This window comes from Lagopus leucura, unplaced genomic scaffold (genome assembly GCF_019238085.1).
Source record: "Lagopus leucura isolate 7727_CA_CO unplaced genomic scaffold, USGS_WTPT01 Super-Scaffold_702, whole genome shotgun sequence".
In the NCBI taxonomy this organism is placed as follows: Eukaryota; Metazoa; Chordata; class Aves; order Galliformes; family Phasianidae; genus Lagopus; species Lagopus leucura.
Genome location: NW_024962254.1, coordinates 7,745,608 through 7,771,160, shown reverse-complemented (window position 1 = coordinate 7,771,160; position 25,553 = coordinate 7,745,608). Strand labels below are relative to the sequence as shown.

General features: G+C 40.1%; 1 protein-coding gene across 1 annotated transcript; it reads right to left on the bottom strand.

The window, feature by feature from the left end:
• Positions 1–752: 752 nt before the first annotated feature.
• MTNR1B (melatonin receptor 1B) lies at positions 753–22,816 on the bottom strand. The gene is made up of 2 exons (XM_042862563.1): positions 22,600–22,816; positions 753–1,621 (listed from the first exon to the last, which is right to left on the bottom strand). The coding sequence occupies exons 1-2, from the start codon at positions 22,814–22,816 to the stop codon at positions 753–755; spliced, it is 1,086 nt and encodes a 361-aa protein (XP_042718497.1).
• Positions 22,817–25,553: the final 2,737 nt, after the last annotated feature.

Sequence of the window (25,553 nt, the reverse complement as noted above, 5' to 3'; positions counted from 1 at the left end):
GTATTTGCACAGAAATCTGATATTTGCCTTATGTATGGAAAACATAGTATCTGATGCACCTTCTCTTAGAATCACAGAATGGTGGAAGTGGAAAAGGACCTCTAGGTCCATCTGATGCAACTGCATCTCAAGCAGGGACGCACTGGGCAGGGTGCCCAGGAACATCTCCAAGCAGCTCTGGAAAATCTCCAAGGAAGAGACCCCACAGCCTCTGTGGGAAACCTGTGCCAGTGCTCCATTGTCTGCACAGCACAGAAGTTCATCCTGGTGTTTGGAGCAAACCTCCTGTGTTCCAGTGTGTGCCCATTGCCTCTTGTATTTGCAATGGGCACCACTGATGAGATTTTGGCTCTGTATCATTGAACATAAAATGTCACTCTGGAGCCTTGATGAGCTGCTGTGCCCATAGACCAGTACCCTTGCTGAATCTTGTGAGAACCGAATCCTGACCTTGAATAAAGCCAGGTTCCTACAGGAATAAAAAAGTGCTTCAAGTGCCTTGAAGTTGAATTCAACTCTCAAAAACAAAATAGTTTGTGCTCATCTGCTGCTTAAATTTTGAAATGTATTTTCAATTGATATCTTGTATAAATTATGAATTATGAGCAGTGTGCTTTACCAAGAAGACAGTATTCCAGTCACAAAGTACCATTCAAGCGGAAGGTCCCCCAGAGTCAGCAAGAATGACTAGAACATTGCAGCTCTATCATTGGAGTTTTCTGTAACAAACTTTTGCATTAACCATCACCCCTTTACAAGGTATCAGTTTTTATTTGGTCATTGTTGTTTAAAGCAGGAGAGGGCTTGCTTTTCTGTCCATCAGTTCCTCCTTTGGATGTGTCCTGGAAGAAAAGCCTTGGCATCCACAGTGACATTAAAATACGTTTGTATTCATTCCGAAAATTCTGGTTAAGAAGTCCATATATTATTGCATTAAGGCAGCTGTTGAAATAGGCCATGAAGTAGCTTACAATGAATAACCATTCAGGAACTTTTGGTGCCATTTCTGAAGGATTGATGGCTACAGCCAGTCCTATGAAGTTTAGAGGCGCCCAGCAAAAGGCAAAAATCACAAAAACCACAAACATGGTAAGAAAGTTTCTGAAGTCACTTGGTTTCAGTCTTGGCTTTGTTTCTGACTTGACTCGTCTTCTAACTTGAAGCACTAAGACCCAAATTCGAAGGTAGCAGAAGCTCACGACAGTGATAGGGACAATGAAATGAATTACCACAACTGCAATTGTATAGTAGGAGCTTGCAGTCTGAACAAATGTGCATGAATAGATGCGTGGATCATACTTCAAGGAGCCGACAAAAAAATTGGGCACAGTTGCAATTACTGTTAATACCCAGATTAAGGAGACATAGAGCATTGTGTTCCAACAGCTATACACTTTGTCATAGGCAAAGCTATGACATATATAGCAATATCGATTAATTGCAATTGCAGTGATGTTGAAAATAGAGCCTATTACACTTAGTCCCATCACAAAGCCACTGACTTTACAGTGCATTTCACCCAAAGTCCATCCATTGTGGAAAATAGCTAAGAGCACCAGTGGGTATGGATACAAGGCCACCACAAGATCAGCCAAAGCCAGGCTCACCACAAATGCATTACCTGAGGAAAAAGAGAGACATATAGACATAAGTCTGAAAGCAAGCATAGTTGTGAACATGAAGAAAATGAACCATCTTACTTTGGATATCTGCAACATTAAAGTATTGGTGATGTTGGCAAGCAGCAGGTATATAATATCGTTAGGGTCTGTAGGGTAAATAATTCTATCATTCAGCTGAGGCCACCATAGAAATAGCTGCAGCAACATGATGTTTCAAATTGCTGGTGAATGTATTATACCCTCCTTTCCATTTTGTACTTTAATAACCATAGCAAGACATTACATAAGCTTGTGTTGAGTTGTTTCAGTATAGCTAGCTCCACAGCTGGAGAACAAGAATAAAAGGAAAGAAAAAAGTCTAAATTGCACTAGGTAGGCAGGCTATTACGTCACTCTAATCTATGAGTAGAATATTAACTGGCTTGAAATTTATCAAGGGGAAGGACATATAAAAACAATGTCTACTGGAATTAGAAGGATGTGCTGTTTTATACGTAATCTGAATGGATACACAATTGACTAACAGAAATTTTCTGCATGAATAGCTGTACTGCAGTTATTTTGTCACTGCACTGACTAAGAAAGAGTGAACTGCCTTCACTACTTTCTGTCAAAAGGTATATTTAATTATCTGCACATAGTAAAAAGGTGCAATTGCAAGAGAAAGAAAGCATTTACATGTATGGAAGAAGCCTCTAGGCCTTTTGTTCTGATTATGTTCAAAGAAATTTTAGTGATATGCTCAAAATGTGCTGTCTTTAAACGATGACATTTCAAAATGTTGTACATAAGAAAACTATAATAAAACTGTGATGTATTAAACTATATTACTATAAACTATTACTATATTACTGTTAACTATATTACTATAAACTATTACCTGTGTGACCTGGTGTAGGGAACCTGCTTTGGCAGAGGGGTTGGACTCGATGATCTCTGGAGGTCCCTTCCAACCCCTACAATTCTGTGATTCTGTGATATTCATGAAAAATGAGAGCCTTACAATGACAAGTAGTGGCTCCCCTGATTTTTATGAAATAATTCTGTAGAGACTTGCCAAGAGAGTTATGAACTTTAGATTCTTGGTTGCACTGAAGCGCAAAAGACATAACACCTGTTAAAATTGTGTGGGTATAACTATTTTTTGAAAAGAACACTTAGCTGATTCATCTTAAAAATTCTGAGATTTTTTATCCTCATCTAGCAAAGTAGTTCTCAAAACATTTAATTTTAAACACAGAAATACTGCTATGAATAGGGATGCCATTAGTTGGGGGACAGAAAACGTAGAATCTTGTAGGACTACTTTTTAAAAAATTGCAGAATTTCACTTGTACACTGTTTTCTCCACCTGCTCCGGCAAGTCTACCTTTCTTAATTAGAACAAAGGAATGGGGAATTCTTTCATCTATTTTAAGAAAAGGCCATGAGCATCAGAATTTGCTCACACCAGCTAGGGAACTTAACATTGAATAGAATTACAAATGCATAGCCACAGAAACTTGGCTCATCTCAAGAACAGGTGGACAACTTATTTTGGATGTTTTCTTGTAATAAGTTTAGCATCCTTTCTTTCACTCTTTATGTACACTTTATGTAATTTACACAAGTATTTTCACAGCTATGGATAGCTGACTTGGTAAACCCCGATTAGAGCTATCCTAAAGAATATTTATTAGCTTTATGATCTGTGAAAAAAGAATAAATAAATTAGGGAGAAGATTGGAGGGTAGTTGGTAACAATCTTCAGGTAAATGGGTCAGGAAGGATATAATCCTTTCCCAGGTTTGTGTTGAACACAAAAAAGCTTTAGTTACAACAGGAAAGCTTCAGACTAGATATAAAGATGTTAATGGCATGAGGAAGGAGGTGCTGAACATCTTGCTTTGTGCCTGACGTTGGAGATAGTAAGAAAAAAGTAAATAAACATTTGTCAGTACTGGTCTACTGGTGCTGGTTGGAGCACAGGAAGAATGAAGGAACTTTGAAGGTCTCTTCTAGGTAAACTGTGATAAAAGAGAAGACTGAAAAAGGAAGAAGAGCATCTTTATCAGAATGTGTTTACACCACAACAAGAATTTCTCTAATCATTTTTCCTCATATTTAGGAGAAAGTTAGAAAACATTTATGTTTTCATGAGGATGTGTGCCAAAATCCAGTCTCTTGGGCCTCCTAGCATCAGCTTATACTTAAAATGTAATTATTTGGTTAAAATCAACTGAGCACTGAGCTCCTTCAATCATTTTTGGAAATTTACTGGAAGGTATATTTGGCAAGTGAATATCAAAACTGCATATGTAGTTTATGAATTCTTGAAAATTTCACCTGTATTGAATAAGGACAGTTAGCAATGAATCTGTCAAAAAGATAACATACCATTTCACGATGTAGAAGAAAGACAGTACATTATCTCTAAAGGCCTCAAGCAGTTTTTACTGTTATGGCTGTTTAAAGGTTTGGGTGTTATCACTGTGTGCCACAAAGTAAGATCCAAAGTTTTTGTCTTTTATGTGGCTGACTGTAGAATGAAGTTTAATATTATATGACTGCAATTTAATAACCTACAAAAAATAGAAAGAAACTCCTCTAATTCATAAAAAAGTATGCAATCAAAATTTCAGAAAATCAAAGTTCTTAGATGCTTTTTAAGTGCTTTGAGAAAGTAGGTGTTCCTTGATACAACTAAGAAACAGCATTTTGAATGACCTTAACAACATTCACAGAGTAATCAAAGGGGAAACTTTGGGCTATCTGACAAAACAGAAACCACAGAAAGCTCCTCTAGTTGTAATGATTGTCTTGATAATTTACCCAATAGATAAGCCAGTAGATTTCAATTTCATGAGATTGAAGATTATATTCATTTGTAAGAAGCACATTTGCTCACTGGAATGGAAAGACCACTCAGTTACAGAAAATACCTACCAGACATCAAACATCTTGCCAAGGACTCGAAAAGTTACATATCTGTACTGTTTTAAATTTTGATAGCTAATCTGTCTGGATGGTTTGTAATCCTCTTTAATTTCTAAATACCCTAATTGAATAATCCACTGATGTTCTGTTCATCAGGGTGTACAAATGCCACAATGCCTCTTTCTCTGCTCCTGTCAAACTAGGAAACAGTTTAGCAACAATATAAGCAGAAAAGACAGGCATGGCAGATGGTGAATGAATAGCGAATAACCTCGTGGCAGATTTTTTGAAATACCAAGAATTAATGACTATGGATATTTCTTCTATCCTTCCAGTTTCATGTTCAGACCTCTATGGAAAATTTAGAATTACCCTTGCAGATTTCTTACTTCATTTTGTCTTCATGTGGAACACACAAGGAGTGCTCTGAAAGTAATGCTACCTATTTCATTACATTGGCTCACAATGTCAGAGGTGGATGTTGGTGGTATGGCAGTAGAGGCTGACCCTTCCCACCAACATTCCATTACATTTTGTTGCCATTCAACACATTGCAGCAGAGGAGCAATCTGACAAAATGGCATCTGACGTGGAAGTACATAAGAAGTAAAGGTGTTTAATTGAATTTTCCCCGTGGAAAAAAAGGCACCCATTGACATTCATTGATGCATGCTGAACATTTCTGGAGACCCAAACAGTGGATGTGAGCACAGTGAAGTGGTGGGTGGTGCATTTCAGCAGTGGCAACAGTGACATGAAAGACAAGCTATGTTCCAGGTGGCCATGTTGATTTTTGTGAGAGCAGCATGCAGGCTCTTGCTCATCTCTGGCAAAAATGCATAGCTAATAGTGATGACTGCATAGAAAAATAGTTCGTTCCTCTGCCAGACACTTACTCTGTATTCAAAATAACCTTAAAAATAAAGTTCAGGAAGGCTTCAGATGGCTTTTTTTTTGTGATAGACATATGAAAACAGATTCTGTGCTCAGTTTCTAGACAGCCATCTAGTCAAAGGTATCAATTCAGGGATGTGTGGTTTAATTCATTCTGTAAGTTACTTACATATAAACATTAAACATAAAAGCACATACAGCACTTTTATTTCCTCCGATTTTTAAAATGGTCACAAAATACTCAAGGTGAGTCTAACCCTTTAGTTCATTATTGTAACACATTAAAGGGGGTAAGTATGTTTTACTGTCTCAATCACAGCTTCAAATTTCTGCAAGTGATATTTCTGCAAGTGATATGCATGCGACATCCCTCCTCAGCTGTGAAGTCACCCCTTCCTGATAAAAATCCTAATATTAAGCTCAGTATGAAATCTGACAACTTAAGATTTTTGTTTCTGACTACCAGAAATAGAAATCAAATATAATTTTTATGTTAATGTTATTCCCTTTATTTAAATTATGTTTGTGTAATTTATCTGCCAGTTAGGCCTTTTTAATGAACAATGAAGTAAATGGGAGAATTGCCATAGATTTAAAGGATCCATTAACCAGACCATTAGAGATATAATAAATAAAAAGCTCTTATTAATAAGAATGTGAAATACTGAAAATAATCCCTTCTCAAACTCCACTTGTTCACAATTAGTGATTTGTAATAAAAACTACGCAACTTTCTTGCGTGGAACTTCTGTAGTGCATCTTTTTAGGTCCAAGTCTAAACCATTTCTGAGCTCCAGAGGAGGAGTTTCAAGGTCTGGATCAGATAAAACAGAAACATACTCAACTAAGAATAAACTGGTATAAAAATGACTTCATGAGTCTATGTCTCCACTCACAAATTTATGAGAATAGCTCTGAGACTAAAACTAAGGACCAAACTGCTCAGGCCAATCATAAGCCACAGATTCTTCTAAACACCATTCAGAGTGCTGAATTAAAGTGTGAGGTATAAGTTTTCCCATTCAGAGTTCAGGATTTTTGCAAAACAGATGACTACTGTGATGGAACTGTGTAGCTGTTACCACACCTGGAGCTTTTTTGTTAAATGTGGGTCTTTGCTATATCTTTAGCTGATAATCCTAACAGAAAATCCATTTATTTTGGCACATTTTCTGGAAGGATTGTATAAATGAGATAGTCAAAACTTCTGCTGAATGTCCAGATTGTGGCTTTTAAATGGATGTTCTGGCCTTGATTGCTGGTTCTCGATGCTGCCAGTGATACCTACCTTTTTCTGACCAATCAGAATTTCCCAGAGAGTTGTAATTTCTATACTTCTTTCAGCTCGTTTCAGGGTTGGGTTGAGGGCAGAAAAATAGGAGACAAGTCCTACCAAAGTTTGCTTTTTAATGTGGAAAGTAAAACACGACTGTGGGGAGACTGAAGAACTGGTACCAGGTAGGTAGCCAGAATTTAGGATTGCATAGGTTTTTGTTTCTATTTCCAGAGTGTCCCAGCTTATCCGGCTCAAAGAGCAGGCAGGGAGGTATTACCTGCTCCTGGAGAAAGGCTGATGCTTCTCCCAGCTGTAGAAAAATGGAAGTGGAATTGAGTGTTAACTGTGCACCACGATTTCATTCTCTGTTGTTCATGGGATACTGCAGCTATGTAATAACCTTGGACTTCCAGGTGCTGATCTGGGACATAAGAAACCACAGAAGTGGGAGAATCACATGATCAGTGCCAAGCAAATAAAACTGGAGTATGTTAACAGCATGTGGATGTCTCACATTCCTCACTGTCTTTTTTTTTTTTTTTCCTTTACTTCACGATTCTTTGATTATTATTATTACTTAAGTATTTAAGCTCCTGCAGTTTTTCACTGTTGGTTTAAATAGAGATCCTTTTAATCTGATTAAAAGCACCTGTGTCCACTCTGTTTTTTTCTCACAATCCATTAGGAAGAAATAAATCATGGAATCATAGAATAATTCGAGTTAGAAAAGACATTCAAGTTCAAGTCCAACAATGAGCCTGCCCTAGCAAGTCCCATCACTAAACTATGCCCCTTAGTTCCACATCCATATCTCTTAAAGTTTCCAGGGAATACCCACCTTCCTGGGAAACCTGTTCCAATACCTTATCACCCTTTCCATTAAGAAGTTTTTCTAAATATCCAGTCTAAACCCTCCTAGCACAACTTGAGACCATTTCCTTGCATCCTATAATTGTCACCTGAGAGAAGAGACCACCACCCTCTTCACTGCAACCTCCCTCTTCACTGCAACCTCCTTCAGGTAGGTTCAGGCAGGGAGCAATGAGGCATCCCCTCAGCCTTCTCTTCTCCATCCTAAACAATCGTGCTTCCCTCAGCTGCTCCTTATAACTTTTGTTTTCTAGTTCCCTTACCAGCTACATCACTCTTCTCTGAATGCGTTTCAGCGATTCCAATTCTTTCTGTAGTGAGGGGACCAAAACTCATCACAGCACTTGAAGTGCAGTCTTGTGAGTATAGTATGCAATCCTGTCCTTTTGGCCACACTATTTCTGATGCAGACCAGACTGCTATTGGCCTCTTTAGCCACCTGGGCACAATGCTGGCTTACGTTCATCCATCTGAACAGCATGAGGTCCTGTTCTGCCAGGCAACTTTCCAGCCACTCTGCCCTGAGCCTATCATTCTGCACAGTGTGGTTGTGATGCAAGTGCAGCACCTGACATTTAGCCTTGTTGAATACTACACAACTGGATACAGCCCATGGCTACAGCTTATACATATCCCTCTCCAAAATCTTCCTACCCTCAAGCAGATCAACACTCTCGAGTAATGAAGTATCATCCACAAGCTTAACAAGGGCGCACTTCATTCCCCTCATCCATACCACTGACAAAAAAATGTAAAACAAAACTTGAGACCTGGGGAACTCCACGGGTGAACAGCACCCAATTGAAAGCCACTGACAACTACCCTTTGGGCCCAGCCATCCTGACAGATCTTCATCCACTGAACTGAACATGTCCTGGCAGCCCAATTTGGATGTAAATCCACTCAGTGTCAGTGGGAATGAAGCCAGCAGAAGCAGACTCTAGTAGCAGGTGAAGCACAGAATTAAGTCTTTTGCATTTGGATTCCCTTTGACTCTACAAGCAAGAACCTCGGGTATTCTTTGATAAAACATACTAATGTAATCTAATGTTCAGCAATGTGTTACTAACAGGTTTCACATAATGCTCCAAGAGAGTGCCAGATGGATTTTGGTTTTCATTGAATATAGCTGTTTAAAAGCAGTGACAAACTCCTTTGCTGTTTTGTTTCAGACACTTCTGGGATATATAGAAGACAGATGTAATGGAAAGGGACAGAAAGGATGTATTTGGAGACGCTGAGGAAAAAAAGTACTGTAAATGATGAATTGATGCTGAATCTTTGGCCTATTAAACATTCAGATTATTTCTTTTTAGGAATGTATGTTCTATGAAATTGTACAAAATATTTGGTGAGTTTGGTGAATTTGAGTTATTCTGTGCTAGGTTTAAAGGAAGTTATCTACTGTCACTGGAAGTACTATACACAGAGCATAAAGGGAATATTTACTGTAGGAGTTATCCTTTTCTTGTGAAGCTCTCTATTGGCTTTGAGAGAGCTTTCTGTTCAGAAGAAATTCAGGCCTAGACACCCTTGAAAATCAGAAGTCTCAGTTCCTGTCAGTTTTCAAAGTCTGGAGTACAGACTAAAGAGGGCTTAAACCCTATTCATCCGTTTTCTGGATGAAAGCACCATGAAATTACGCAGAAGAGGAGGAGAAACATACTTCATTTTAAGAAAAAAATGATACAAATCCTCACTTTGAGATATTTTAGTGGAGAATGCTTTGTACATCCCTTTCTTAAACTCCAATGCAAAGTACAGGATTCACAGGACTAGAAGCTCAGAATGTAAAAGGGAGCTTGAGACTGTAGCTTAGTGGCTAGCAGAATGCTGGACTGGGACAGATCCTGGTCTTCTGGCCTATAACAAAGAGTTGAAGCTGGAAGCTACATTTTTAGGAGATGAATTTTAGGCTGTGGGTCTCAGGTGTCAAGTTCCATCCCTTCTACTACAGGCAGGGCCGCCAACCTCCAGATCTGGTACTAAACCAGGTGGCCCAGGGCCTCATCCACAACCTCTCCAATCAGCCTGTTCCAGCACCTCACCACTCTCAAACTAAAGAACTTCCCCCGGACATCCATTCAAGATAGTGTTGCTGAAAAGGGCTGTTTTTTTAATACGTTTTTGAGATTGTGACTTTGGTGTGCTTGGCAGCTTGATATACGTATACCTTAGTGAGCAAAGCTTCAGGTTTTTTTGTTTTGTTAAACATGGAATAGTTGGTATCTGTTTTAAGTTTGTTGTCATGAATCCCAGGTTCAAAAAACGTTTTTAATGCTGTGTTGTTAAGAACTTTGTAAAGCCTTCAGATTTGTTACCTCTAGATTTATAATGGAGCTAAACTGTGGTTTCCTCTGGTGAAAGTATTCATGCTGAACACAGACGATGGTGACTCTCTATTGCCACCTAGTGCACTTGCCAAACGAGAGACAATAAATCGCACCGTCTAACTGCAGAAGGCAAAAGCAAGTGGCTCCTTCTTCCAAAGTAAAGTCTGGTGCTACTTAGATAGCATATTTATGGGCTTATAAGTATTTTTAGAGTTTCTGATAATTTCTGAGACTTAATGAACTTTCCTGGTACAATGAGTTTTTCCAAGAAAAAAGGGGAAGTTGAAGATGCATGACTGTCTTTTCCAGAGAATCTGCTGTTGCCTAGTAGTTGGGGCAGTGACATGGTAGAAGACCTTTTATCTGTAAAAGGATTTGAGCCTATGTCTCTCATAGTCCCAGCAGAACGCCCTACTCACCGGCCCTTCTGGTCTTCTTGGGTTTCTCTGTGTGTCTAAGCTCATGTGTGTCTCTAGGTTGTGGTCAAGAATTTCACCCTGAAACAGAACGCGCAGGTTATCACTTACATTGCAAAGTGCTCCTCATAAGTCTGTCTTAAAATAACAAAATATTTTGATTTAAAAGATCTGAAATTAAGATAAACAGATGCAGAGGATCTCCCCAGAAAACTACTTTGGAAGAAAATGCAAGGTTCATGGGCCTTACTATTCTGTACTGGACAATGCCATCTCTGTAAGGCATACCTTGCAAAAAAGTGAGAGCCTGTCCAGCACTCTGCTCCAAAATGACACAATTTGGGGGGCTGGTATTGAGGGATGGGGCAATAGACGAGCTAGAGTTATTAAGCAAAGACAATGGGATTCAAATCAGACAAAAGTGGTGGTTGCTGCAACAGGCAATAAACCTGTAGAACGTCTTATTCAAGGAGGATATGCAAAAAGGTTTACCTGCCTTAAATGAATGACTGAGAAAATAGTTGAAGTGGAAATTCACTAAAAAGATGACGCATGAGATTCAGTAAACGCTCTGAGCTGAAAGCAAAAAAGAGAGAACACAGGAGATATATGTGCTTGTTCTGTTTTCATTTTTTTTTTCCCCATGAGTGTCAGTAAATCTACAGGTAAAGAAAAAATATGAGGCTACCTACATCCTTGGTCTGTACCAATAAAACTGTTTTTATGAAGAGGTCTTTAAGTTTCAGTGAGACTAGATAGAAGCAAAACTTCCTCTACATCTCCTGTACTGTACTGATCTGAGGTGGTATGGTACACCGCCTTCATTCAGATTCTTACCAGCCACTGCTCTGGACAACCAGACCATTTCTGTTGACAGAAGGTGTATAATCAATGAATATTAAGATGTTATAATTATGAAATAAACAAGAGAGTTGGGCAAAGCAGATTATGATAACAAAAGGAGAATAAATAGAAAGCTTACCCCTATCCTGGGCTCACTTACAAAACTCCAGCGGAGCACATCTCCACAAGAGATCCTTCCCCACTCGTAGCCAGCTCTTAAATAGGTCTAGGAGAGGTAGAGCCTGGCTCCACACCTTGCAGCAGCACAGGAGAATTGCCTTCACCTGTGCTCCTCTGGCTGACTCATGGCTCGCCTCAGGTGATCAATCAGAGGTTCAGGCCGGGACTTTGCATTTCCCATACAGAAGGTCTGAAGGGTGAATAACCTTCTTCTGCATTTCTATCTACCCACAATTGATGCAAGCATAGTGCTATGCAGCAAGCATAGTGGTGAAGTTCTGTTACACCACTGCCCTTACACTGAAAGATATTGTCTTCGGGGTGGTCAGAGAAAGGGAAAGGCCCCCATAGTTACCAAGAGAATTGCCAAGGGTGACCATAGGTTTTCAGACAGAGGACAGACTTATTCTGAGTGCTGTGGGCTGATGAATTAGCTTAAAAACCTCCAATTGCTGAATACAATCACTGAATAACAACAAAATACTGTTGTTTTTTCACTAGTACTTTAAAGGAGTTGTGTTTCCTGTATCTATCAGTACACAGCATCAGCTTAATTTTTCTCACTTGAAGTAATCACAACTGTTGATTGCTTCAAGTGAGGGAGAATAGGAAACCTATAGGAAAAGCTGCAAATATAAAAACTCATTTGCCGCTGAAAAAGGGGCCAATATGAAAAGTTGTTGGACAGTATGGGTGCAATCTAGTTGGATCCTGTAAATTGCTAGATAACCTTTTTGCTAATAACATACTTCTTTTTTTTTCAGTCTCTCAACACTCTATTGCATTCCATATACAAAAAGCAAAATATGTAGCATTTTGTAGACTGTTACTTTGTTAAAAAAAAAAATACAACCCTTAAAATTAAAATTTTATTCAGATTAACTATAAAGGGCTGGTGTATGGAAACAAAGAAAGGGAATTGCACTACTGAAAACTCTGGACAAAACTTAATTCTGTTCTGGCAGGTGTTGTATGAGCTTGGGAGGCACTGGAACGTATTGCCAGAGAAGTTGTGGAGGCCTTATCCTTGGTGGCATTCAAAGCCAGGTTGGATGGGGCCCTGGGCATCCTGAGATAGTGGGAGGTGTCTCTACCCTCAGCAGGAATGGTCTTTAAGGTCCCTTCCGACTCAATCCATTCTACAATTCTATGAAAGGCTGCTTCATCTTCTGTTACCTTCCCAAAAACTCTTAGGCTCAGTAAACACATAATAACTGCTTTGCTACTGTTGTTAGCCTGAATTTGTATCAAATTCATGTAAACATAAAAATGTTTTTTTCTCTCTCCCTTAAAGCAACAAAAATTGCTCAAGTTCTTAGGATAACTTCTACTTTCTTTTAAAAAGGAGGACGGAAATTTGAATTATGCATGTATAGGTAATGTGAAAAAAAAAAACCAAAACATTTAGTTTTGTCTAGCTGATTGATGGTTTTGGCTAATATTCATTAGGGAATTAATTAAATTTAAAAGAAAAAAAACTATAAAAATACTAATCTGAAATATAATTAAAATAATTTGAAAATGTCACAGTTGCTTAGACAATTCATCAGATATTTCAAATGAATAAAATAGAGATTATTGCTGACTAAGGGAGATATGCAGCTCTACTTAGTCAAGATTTAGTTAGCCATGATAAGGTGCATTTTTTAGTTAAGTCTTGTAAATCCTTTAAACAGAACAAGGCATTTTAATCAGTAAAAATGTTGGGATTTCTCCTTGTGGAAATAAAGACATCATGAGTTAAACTGTTCTGCAGGACTTCCAGTGAAGGATTTTCAGCATGTGGGAGATGTACAACCAGTAAGAGCAGCAGTGAAACATGTACATATAAACCAGTTTTGCTGCTCCATACAGTAAGGGATCCCTCCCAGACATATTGGGGATCCAAAGACAGTCTTGCAGTTATTTAAAATGGTACCTGATACAATGCAGTAAATACAGCACCTAGGAACATCAATATTGAGATTGTGCAGGTTGAAAAGCTGCCAATGCTTGTAACATTCTCTGGATTCCTTCCTAATAGTCTTTTTTTCCTTTTTTATTTTTTATTTTTAAATCTCTGTTTTTTCCTTCCTGTTTCCTATTTTGTGGAAGAAGTAAGTAGATGACAACTTGGTGAGCACAGCCATTATGAATCTTTCAGTCAGGAAAAGTCTTACCCTTTTTGTTCTTAGCTTTTAGAAGGCCTCATCACTGCACATGCATATGGAGTTGAATGTCTTCAGAAGCTGTTGTCAGTCTGTGCCATCTGCTTCTTTTAGAAACGAGGTCTTAAAGTAAAGTACACTTGCATGATTCATCTTATAATGATACTCATAGGTTTGTAAACAATATTTAAATAGATGAATAAATAAAGTGTTTCAAAGAAAGTGATCATGTATGCTCTGCCAAGGCATTGTCTGGTCTGTGTTTCAACTTAATCTAAACAAAATATGTCATGATGATTTCCTAAATTTAGCTCTTCCCTCTGAACCAGTAAGTCTTGCAAAAAGACTGGAAAAAGCTCACTTCAGGCTGAATTGTGATTTGGTGAGCAAGTTAAATGAAGGGTGGTAGACATGGGAATATAACAATGGGATCATTGAAGTTGGAAGAGATATCTGGAGATTATCTAGTCCAAGTCACCCCAAAGAAGGGTCAGTAACAGCATGTTGTTCAGAGCTCTGTCCAGTTGGATTTTGACTATTTTCAACTGGGTACTCAACAGGCTCTTGCGGGCAACTTGTTCCAATAAGGCAGAGATATACAGCAGATTTACTTTTTTTGCAAGGGAATAGGGGGAAGACTGTGTTGATTTTGCACATGGATGAGGATTCTACTTGAACCACTATATAACAGGGGGCGTTTAAACAAGTAGGTAGAAAAAAGATGGTCACTAACAAAGAGAGAGAGTTCCTTGGTCAGATTAGATTGTTTCTTTGTTTTGACTAAGATTCTGTCTTCATATTCCATATGGCAGCAGAATCTGGACAATCTCTGACTAGACATAATGGTCTGAGCCAAACAGAGAATTTGGGCCAACAAAGTTTACCTGGGAGGCAGGGAACAGTGTTGAGACAGCTGCATAGAAAGCAGGAAGAAGCACCAGATCCTAACAAAAAGAGTTTTGAAAATTAATTCCCATTGGCTTGAGCAGGGTCAGAATTTCCCTCCTTATCTAGATATTCAAAGATAGGTTCAACTTACCCAGTCTGCAGAACCCTTTTCCATATGCTACTTTGATGATCTCCTTGAACTGTAAACTTGCTGAGGGTATAGTCTGTCTCATCATCCAGGCCATTAATGAAGATATTAAACAGTGTTGATCCCAAAAAAACCCTGGAGGACACCACTTGTGTCTTGTATGCAGCTGAGTTTTGTGCAACTGATCACAACCCTCTGGACTCAGTCATTCAACCAGTTTTCAATTTAGCTCACTGTTCACTTGTCTAAGCCCTACCTTGTCAGGTAGTCTTAGAAGGGTGTTATGGGAGAGTTTCAAAATTCCAAATGAAGTCAAGGTAGACAACAGCTATTGTTCTCACCTGATCCATCAAGCTAATCATGTATTTGTAGAAGGCTACCAGGATTGGATAAGCATAATTAGCTTCTTATAAATCCAATCTGGTTACTACCAATTACTTTCTTGTCCTTCATGTGTTTAGAAATGTTTATAGGATTAGTTAAATCCTTGTCAGTGGAAAACTGAATAAAATTGTCTACTTCTAAGAATATCGGAAAAAAGAGTACCAAAGACTGTAATGCTGGTGAACGTCACCAGGGCCAGGATCTGTGAGCTGTTATATACCCACAGGTTTTTCATTATGCAGTTAATACTCAGTAAAGTAGATTATTTTTACTCTAATAAAGACAGTCCAAGCTATGAGGCAGAAGGAAATAAAAATACCTAGACTGATTAGATAAAAAATATTCTTAGGTGATAGCCATTTGGTGTAAGGTCTTTTTCATTATTTGAACTCAAATTGAATGTTGTGTATACTGAGATAATTGGAAAAAATTAATTGCTTTTAGTACAAGAGGATGCTGAGAATTTCAGGCAGTGTATAAGCAAACCTTAGAGATATGAGGATATTCTTTATAGGTTCCTGTCTTTTCTGCAGGGATGTATTTTCCCCTTTAATGTTAGCTCTGAACTTGTAATTTGTTAACATAATTATATTTACAAGGTTGATGCATTAAGCAGATATTTTCCCTATCTTATTAGTCAGACTGCCAAATCCAGTGGTTGCATGTGATATTTCCTGGCAGCTGTTGTTGCCCTCATTGTGCAAATTTGACAATCTAACAAAACAAATGACAGATGTGACGTGAAAGATGTGACAGAAATGGCGGAAAGAAGATAATGTTTGTGGAAGTGATGCAATATTGGTATAGTCTTCGTATATGTGCTTAAATACTGAAAATTGAATTTAAATTCAGTTAAAGTCCATGAACAGTGGCCAAATAAAATGAGTAACTTTGTGAGAAGAATGTTTTTTCTCTAGACATAATTTAAGCAGTGTACATTAAAAAACATAATCAAATATATACATAATTAATAACATATTAAAAGAGAATCCCAGTAATATAGATTCTAGCAATCAAGAACGTTGTTCATTGAATGTGTTCAGGCTAATGTTACCTCCTGTTATGTCAAGATCTGTACTCAGGTCAGGAAAACACTGACTGATAAGGCTCACTGTTTACCAGTATTGTTAACAATATATCAGATCTACAAGAGTAGTTAAGAAGAAGAACAAAGTTGCACCCACGGTAATTTAGACATACTTTCATCAGCTTTTGCTGGAAATCAACTTCATGCCCATATCAAGGTGGAAATTTAAAGATCAGAGCAACTGCTCAGAATGCACTACCATAATCTTTCTTTCTTTCTTTCCACTAAGGAAAAAAAAAAAAAAAAACAGTTTTAGTTTTATTAGCCCAGCATAATGTAGTTATTCTCATATGTTTTCTTGAGAACAAGGCAGTGTATTTAACAGCAGTATTTGCTTGCGAAGGATAATTTATAAGAAGCTAAAATTTGGAGCATACCTGAACATATTCTGTTACTCAGATGAAGTGTGAGTTGGAATAGGAGTAGGATTTACTTCTAGAAACAGAGAATAGGTTGTCACTGATACAGTGAGCTGAAAACAGTCTCCTATAATATCCTCAACAGAATGCTTTAAGCCACTGGGTAAATATCTGTCTACTAAGAGTAGCTAAAAACATTACAGCCTTTTAAAATGAGCTGTGCTGGCTCCCTGTGAGTAGATTTGATCTTCTAGCTCATTGGCTGATTGTATCAAAGAGCATCATGAATCCTTGAAGAGATTCTGCTGGTTGACCCAAGAATAGAGCTTTACTGCAGAGGTCACGCCTCATGCAATCAGCAAGTATTGAGAAAGAAAAGCATATCCAGAGTCCAGAAGAGAGCTGGCTATAAAGGGAATGCTGCTAAGACACATAGGAATTTGCATACACAGCTGCAGAGAGAGGTCCTTTTAATTGTCTCTGAGGGTGTGTTCACACTGGATATTTCAGGGAGATAAAAGCAAATATTCACAGAATAGCTGGTAGTTCTTTCAATTTACAGATGGGATATTTAAGGGGCTGAATGTGGCCTCATTCTTCTCTCAGGAAGACAACTCTTCCCAGGAGGGAAGAGCTGCACTCAGATGAGCAGCTTTGCCATGATTCCCTGGCACATGTGCTGGTCCCACCTCTAGTACCCACTTCCCCCTTCCTTACTGTGATGGCAGTACAACTGCTGTTCCATTTTTATTGCATGATCAGCAACTTTTGCATGAACTTTGCCATAACTTTAACAATTAGTCAGGGAGTAATGACAAAAAATAAAATACTACCAGTTCACCTCTGCAAGATCCATCTGTCTATCACAGACTAGGTGCTAACATGGCACCTGAAATTAAGGCAGGGAGTAAGCCGGAGAGGAAGAACGGATCAAGAAATCTCTACACTTTTAGATCTCAACTGCAGGAAAAACTATAGAAGCAACATTTGGTAGGAAAGAAGAAACAAAGATGCAAGTAAAGGAAAATGGAATAAAATTCAATATGAGCTACTATAAAGAGGCTGTACAAATCTGATCATAATTATTTAATAAAAGCTAGAGTTTCTGTACCTGGGAAGTTGCTCTAAACTGATCTAGCTTTGGGAGCCTATTTGCCATGGTATCACACAGTCTGCTACTACCATTGCCTGGACAGAGATGAAAGAAAACTATTGTATCAGAGATATCCTTCATTGGAATAACTTTGATTCAGAAGTATTAGGTCACAGAACACAAGAGAGAAATAATGTGCTGTGACAATGCAAAGTTGAGACCCTGTATTTCCCTGTATACAGGGAAATGTCAAGATCTGTTTCTTCTTGAGGACTGAAAGAGTGGAAAGTGAATGAATTATAATAGTATGAGGCACAAGAACAGGTGCTGAAGGAGCAGCAGGGACTGAACATACAGAAGAAAAAGATGAGTTGTATTAGTGAGTTACTGTACCAAGAAGAGTTATTTATACCATGACTGTACACACTATAAATTAGCAAATAAGCAAAAACTTAAATTTTAGAAGAAGTTTGAACTACAGAATTATTATATTGAGAATCACAGAATGACCTGGGTTGAAAGGGATGACAATGTTCATCTAGTTTCAACCCCCTGGTATGTGCAGAGTTGCCAACCACCAGACCAGGCTGTCCAAAGTGTTGGGTTCAATGAACTTCTGTGAATGTTGAAATCATGTCCCCATGAATTGCTCAGTACCAAGCAGCTTCAAGGCTAAAGGTCTTGGATATGAGAGAACGTGAAGGCTTGCTGGCCACACACACTCACAGTTTCAGGGCTAAGATCCAGAGTTCTAGAAGTCAGGAGTAGAGAAGTTCTGTTAGGCAGGGTCCTATCTGAAACCAAAAATAGTAAGCACCCATGTTTTGCTCATCAAAATATATTCTTTTCAGCATCAGTGTTGACATTCAAAGCCAACTTTTCCAGGTGGCTTCAGGACCCAGGAAAGATTTAAGTTGTATCAGTCTCATTTGGGTCAATGGGAACTTTTGGCGGACTGGCAGTGAGGAAAAAGGTACAAATTTAAAAACGTAACTGAGCAAGCTACTAGAAGAATTACATGATGACTTTTAATTCTTATGTTTATTTCACCCTACCACAAGGTTAATGTCCACGCTGAGGTTGTTCCTCCAGATTATTTCTCTTTTTAAGTAGAGAGAAATAAACACTTTTGTGGTCTGAATCATGCCAAACTAATGTAGATGTCAAAAAATAAGTTGGCTGAATTGTACCCCAAAAATGTTTACTTCTTAAGTTCTAAAGGGAGCCCAAAGGAAGAAGCTCAGAAATGGGTATCTCCACTGTAGTCTTCTAAAATCAGAAGATATAAATTCCACCTGAGGAGATGGCTGTCCTCTGTCCCATGGAACTTGAACTGCTGTATCCAAAGATATAAAGAATAATTGAAAACAGCATATAACAATGAGGAAAACAATATCACAGATAGAAATGTGAAGTCTACAGAAAAGAAAATGGCAAGGAAAAAAAGAGTGCAAAACTTAATTATATTACTGGATATTTTTATTTAGTAGAAAGATGAGTTCCAAAATTACAAATCTATGAGCAGGAATGTTTTACTTTGTACCAGTGCCTATGCATATGAGTAGCATGTCCATCTCTAGAGCCACACACACAAATTCACTCGTTGAATTTAATTAACATGCAAGTGCAGCTATGTTCACACGTGGGAAAAATACCATGAGTTTTGATTTGAAAGGGTATCAATCTTACTGTGCTGTGCTAGTTGTTATATATAAAAAAAGAAAGTAGTAAAGGAAGAGATTAAAGTGGGTTGACAAAACATACTAGAAATATCACTTTCTGCTAATGCATTCTTTGGCAGCACACCAAGGTTAATATTAGGTCTTCTTCTGAACCAAAAGGGTCTCAAAATCTTCACTACTATTTGAAATGATATTTGAGTTAATGCATCTAGTTCTCATTTCCCACTGATTTTGAACAGTTTTAAGGCCAATGAAATACAAATGGGTTGCTCTATCTCCCTCCCACAGGAGACGTCTTGTCTTTTCCTCCCCTCTGAATTCTATCACGCTGGGCTCTTACTCCAGCTATAATGTTGTGGTTAGAGCTATGCCTACACAAAAGCGTACCAAAACTCTTGAAAGCATCTAGTGATTTTCAGTGACTGGATACACCCTCAGGATGCTTCACCACTCAGCAGTGACTATTTAGCATACATGAACTTTAGCACTGCAAAAGTTTAGTGCTTTAAAAGCTGCCTCCAATTGGGCGTACTTAAATGAAGACAAAATCAATAGTCACTTTTGAAAATTCAGCACACAGTGTCAAATAGAAAGGCTAATTTATTTCATTCTGACATGCAAAGTTTTCTTTCATTTTCTAGTGTGTTGGACTAAGTTACTTCCTCTCTAAAATTAGAAATTATAAAAGCATTAATTTCTGTAAATTCAGTCACTTTTAAGAGATCAGAAATTGCTCAGCCTCTCACAAAAAGGCTGGGTGCAGTTATGTAAGAAGACAAGCGTGTTGATTCATACCAATTATACTATGCACTACTTGGAAGAGCCTGCACAAATTCTCCCCCTCCTCCAAAAACAAATCTAAATGTAGGAAAGAAGATTCTGCGTGCCATGAAACAGTCTTTCCATTGTACAGCTGGCAATATTCCCACTGTTTAAGAGTGAATGAGCAAACTCTAAGAACATCAGTCCTAACCATTCTCTATTTCTCTTCTGCTGAGCATAACACTCACCAACCTAAAGGTTAATGGGTCATTTCATTCCACTCCACTCTGTGCCTCATATATATATATATCAGCATGAAAAATAGATTTGCTTTTGACCAAGCTTTCAGGAGAGTGATGTGTAATTAAATCATTTGCAATAATCAGATTTCTTTGTAAATCACTCAACGGAACAGCATTGGTAAGTCCTGAAAATATGATAAAGCCTTGGTTTGCTCTCTGAATAGAGGATTACTATTTGTACTATAGAAATGGTTAGAGCTGCTTAATTTATTCCTTATAAACCAGTGGCTTATTTGAAAGATCCCTACTCTCACCCCTCCTGAAGAATCACTCTCATTAGCTACTTCAAGGGAGAATCAAGCACTCGCAGTGCTATCACTCCTTTTTCTTTCAGTCATCTAGACCTTTTCTCTGCTGCCCACAGGTTTTCTACTGGTTTCACGTTGTAATATGCAATGTCATAGAGAGACAAGACTAATTCATCATGTCTTTTTCCCCTCACCATTCCATTTTTTCCACACATCTCCACATCCTGCCAGTACTGGCATGTTTCTAGTCAGCTCAGAAAAGAGCAGCCCCAGGTCCACTCACTGGTACATCTTTCCTTGTCTGAGGGCTCCTGAACAATGCCTCAGTCCTCCACAACTTCCCCATTCTCTCCACCATTCCTCCAACAGCACTGTTCCCTGCCTCTGCTCACTACTTACAAAATTTTGACAACATTTATCGACTTATCTCCTTTCAGCTTTATCCCCAAGACACATCCCTCCCTGATGGCAAAGCTAGGGACTGGCAATTTTAAGGTATTTAACTTTAGGAAGCCTACACTGAAGGAACTCCCTGCTGTTCTTCAGGATACTTATCAAAGATTAAGAAATCAATGAAATAGGGTCAGTGATATCACATCAAGGATGACACTAAAAGGAAATAAATTAGTCTATATTCTAATTAGATAAGAAGACTGTCTTATTTCATCAGCCTTCAGACAACATGGAGCACTTTAATCAGCATCTTGAAGCTTATTCTTCCAAGCATCCAACTCCTCCCTCTGCTGTCATTGAGTGAAGGAAGCAGACTGGAGGAAATTCCCCTCTTGCTCCCCTTTCGGCCGGGAGTTGATTTATGGGACCGGCTCCAAGTCCCATCGCCAGCCTCCTCGAGCACGGACCGGAGGAAGGGAAGCTCTGGCGGTGCTCCCTTTCCCGGTTCAGCACCGGGCATCACTGTCCTCACCTCGGTACTGCTCTGCTGCTCTCGATAATGATTCAGTTCTCCAGAACACGCAGTTTGAGATAAAACGCTGAACCCAGTGCATATAGCTGCTCCTTCCCCATTTCTTCCCTTGGGAGAGGTCTTGTTCCTTTGCAATGGTGATCTTTAAACATTATTTAATTAAGAATAAGGGTGAATGAGTGCATTGTTCCAGGTAGTAGGAGATGCTGAAACACTGCATGTAGAATTCTGGAGGAACTGTGATCCACAAAAAAAAAAACAAAAAAAAACCAAACAAAAAACAAAAAAAAACAAAAAAAAAACAAAAAAAAAACAAAACAAAAACAAACAAACAAACAAACAAAAAAAAAACAAAAAAAGCCGGGAAATTCAAGCACCCAGTTACCCAGTTCCTCCTCCCCTTCATAAGGCAGCTGTTAGGCATGAGGTCGGACAGATGCAAGATGATACAGTTGTGCATCTGGCTTCACAGCTCTCAAAGCAAGGTTTTGCTGCCCAGAACACGGGGCAAACAACACAGAAGGAGATCATTTGGTCATTTTCCTAGGACCTGGTATCAGAATGCCTCAGAGAGCCTACTCAGGGAGCTGTGGGCACCTCGGGGTCACAGCCCTGTGCGTGGATCTGACAGAAAAGGCGGAGGGGAAAAGAGAAACCCGAGGGGTATGATTGGCAGTGTTGTGGTTGGAGGCAGGTGTAACCTGGCCAGCAGAGATGAGAAGCTCCACAAAGCACAAAAAGCCACTTCCCAGCACATAAAGGAAAAAAGAAAACAACTACAGACATGACTCAAAAAGAAGGAAAATACTTTATTTTAGTCGGAGGACACATGAGCAGAGAACAACAACGTCGTGAAGGACCGCGGCGAGCTCCAGCGGGCAGTCCGGAGCCGGAGCTCCACTTCCCACACGCCTCACCTCAGCGCTCCGGGCAAGTTCCTTCTTCCCCCCGTACTTCCGAGCACTGTTTAAAACGTGACATCGATCCCCTCAGCAGCAGCAGCTCCACAAGGAGCGAGCAGTACCTCATTAAGAGCCTCGCAATGACCCGCACTCGCTAGAGCAGAGCACAGCCCGGAGGGACCCGCAGCGCACTGAGCGCCCGAGGTCCCGCACACATCCCTGTCCGCACAGGGACAGAAGGGGACTTTCTGAGCCCCACAGACGGGCTCTTCCCCTCAGAGCAGGGCGCCCGCTCGGCTCCGGGTTCCCACTTCTGCCTTACCTGAGTTCCTGAGCTTGCGGTTCTTGAAGACGGACACGATGACCAGCAGGTTGCCTAAAATATCCACCACGGTGGTGAAGATCAGCACGCTGGAGAGAGCCGTCACCACCCAGGCGGGCCGCGGGGCGCCTCCAGCCGCCGCCTCCCGCTCCGCCGAGCCGAAGTGACCCCTCCCGCCCGGGTCGCAGCAGTTCCTCAGAGATCCATTCTCCAGCATCGCTAACGCCCGCCGACCGCGCGGCGGCCCCGCTGACTGGACGCGCGGGCGGGCGGGAAGGCTTTTAACGGCCCCGCCGCGCGCGCTGCCCCTCCCGCTCCCTGCCGAAGTCGCCGGGAAAGGTCCGGGGCGGGGCTAAGCGGAGCCCCGAGGGGGCTGGGCACGGCCCGGGGGCGGGCGCTTCACCTGGCGCACGCCCACGGCGCCCGGCGGCAGCCGAGAGCGCGAGCGGGGGCCCGGGGTGAGGTCTGGAGAGGGGAGAGCGGGTACCGCTGCGCACTGGGGGCTGTGAGGCGGCAGCGAGTGCAGGTGGCCGCGCTTATTAACTCCGCTGAAAGGATGAGAGCCCCGCTCGCTTCGCCCAGCTCCGGTTCCCTCAGCCTCCGCTGTGGTGAATCTCCGCTCTCCGTGGCGGGTTTTTACTCCGTGCCGTGTGTCAAGGCTGGGGAGCCCCGTTCCCCTCGCCGATCCCGCCGGGCTCAGCGCTCCCAGGCGGGATTTCCCCCGGCGCCTGTGATTTCCATGCTCCATTGCTACGCACAGTAAGCTGTAAGGATACAGAACAGCAGGGGTTGGAAGTGACTTCTGGAGATCATCGAGTCCAACCCCCTGCTTTTGATGGGTATTGAATATCTGCAGAGTAGAAAACTCCACAACCTCTCTGGGCTTCCTGTTCCTGTGCTGTCATGCTCACAGTAAATTCCTCCTCGTTTTTCTATGAAACTTTTTGTGTTCTCTACATTTAGTACTAAAATGTCAAATTTGACCTAGACTTTTATATATTCCTGTACTCGCTGATGTGCAGTAGGAACACTGAAACTTATTCAAGCATTAAAGCATGAGAACTGGTGGTGCTGGGCTTGCAAGTCTCTTGATTTATAATCTCCACTCCTCTGTTTGTCAATATGAGGCCATCTTGTCTTGAGGGTGCTGTGTGAGACTCCTGCCCCTCCCACCATGAAAGAAATTGGTGCATATATGATTAATGACATGCACCATGGCCTGGGAAATTCACATCATGAAGATAAAGCAGTCCTGTTTAATTTATAGGACTAGCTTTGCCTATAATTAATAAAGGTGATGCATCTGGGTTACAGATGTGAAAAAAAAACAACCACGAAAACACTTTGTAGAGGCCTTGTGCTTTGCATTTGAACAAAAGTCTAGCAGATTAAAACTAAGGATAATGCCTGCAGGTGGCAATGACTGTAAAAGTTACAGGTGGCGCATGCAATGTGATATCTCCGAACCAACCAAAGCTTTGGAAAACATGCATTTCAGATATGTCTCCTTTCAAGCTCCAGGAGTATTCAGTGGGGTACAGATGGACTACTATTGGAGATCAAGTTTGAAATGTATAGTTTGATTTGAAGTCCCCCAGTGGCAGATGCCATATGCTCCTTCGCATCAAATAAACAGTAAGAATCAGATGTGTGGTACAAAGGAGGGCGTACCTGCATGCCTTTGTGTCTGGCTTCCAGCATGGCTGGCACAGATACCAGGCGCCACTGACAGTGTTGCTATCATCATGTGCTGACAATTAGGGCTGCTCACAGCAAACATAACTGAGAAGCATCTTGTGTCCTACTTTATATCATTTTCAGGGCAATTGGATCCTTCTGCTTCCAGTTTTGCCCCACTTTTGATAATGATGCTGAAGATCAGCATCTGCAGAAGAAGCTACTGGGTAACTGCATTCTGCCTCTTTGTGTTCACTCATCACAGAGAGAGGTATGCCCTATCATTTTTCAGGAATTGGATCTTGAGATAGCCAGCCTCTGTTTATTTGCAAAAACCAGGTGGCAAGCTTCTGTCTATTCTAACAGCACGTAATGTATTATGGCACATTGCTTCTTTGAGACTTACCTCTGCACAAGTGTGCCCTGCTTTATTTAAAATACTACAAATTATTCTGGAGACTTCTTTTTCCAACTTAAAGTAGTCTTTTGTTGCTTGGTTAAATGTATTGCTAAATGTAGTCTTGGTTGGAACCAAGATAAGAGTGCTCATGTAGATTTTTACACCAGTCTTATTTGCCGTGATTTTAAAAAATATATACCTCAGATATTTTCTACTTAATGTAGGCAGTACGAAGTGCATAAAGCATCATGATCCTTTTTAAAATACAGATGGAGTTATCACGGCTTCATGGCTTGAACCAGAGAAGGACTATCTGCTGAGAAGTATCACTTCTGAATAGTTATTTTGCAGTTCCATCATTGCTAGAGGAAAGTAATTGCACACTTGACAGAACAGACTTTCTTGAGTAAGCAGCAGTTTACTTGATTTTTCTTTTCCTTCCTTCTGAAATGTAAAAAGAAATTTATCCAAGGAAATGCCCATTTTCTGTATTCATCAGTGCAACATTTTTTTTTTCTCCAGTGACTAGTAGTCTTCCTGTAAAAGGAATTGTTGCATTATAGTGTCTCTCTTTATCTACCTCTGTTCTAATTTACTTTTTCAGAAAGTTGTTATTGTTAGTGCCCCTCGTCGATGCACCACTGTAGTCTTATTGATGAGGCAGTACAGGCACTGTCTTATTTTGGAGAACATACAAATATTATCATTGGTTTACATGCCTCGGGCTCTTTCTGGGCATCTTTCCAGGTTCTATATAAGTGCTTTTAGGACAAATGTACCATTTTGTTATCTGTGTGTTAGTACTATGGAATTTATCTTTAACTGTTAAATGCTTAAATTGTTCCTGAGCATAAATGTGACTTTTAAAGATGGGCTT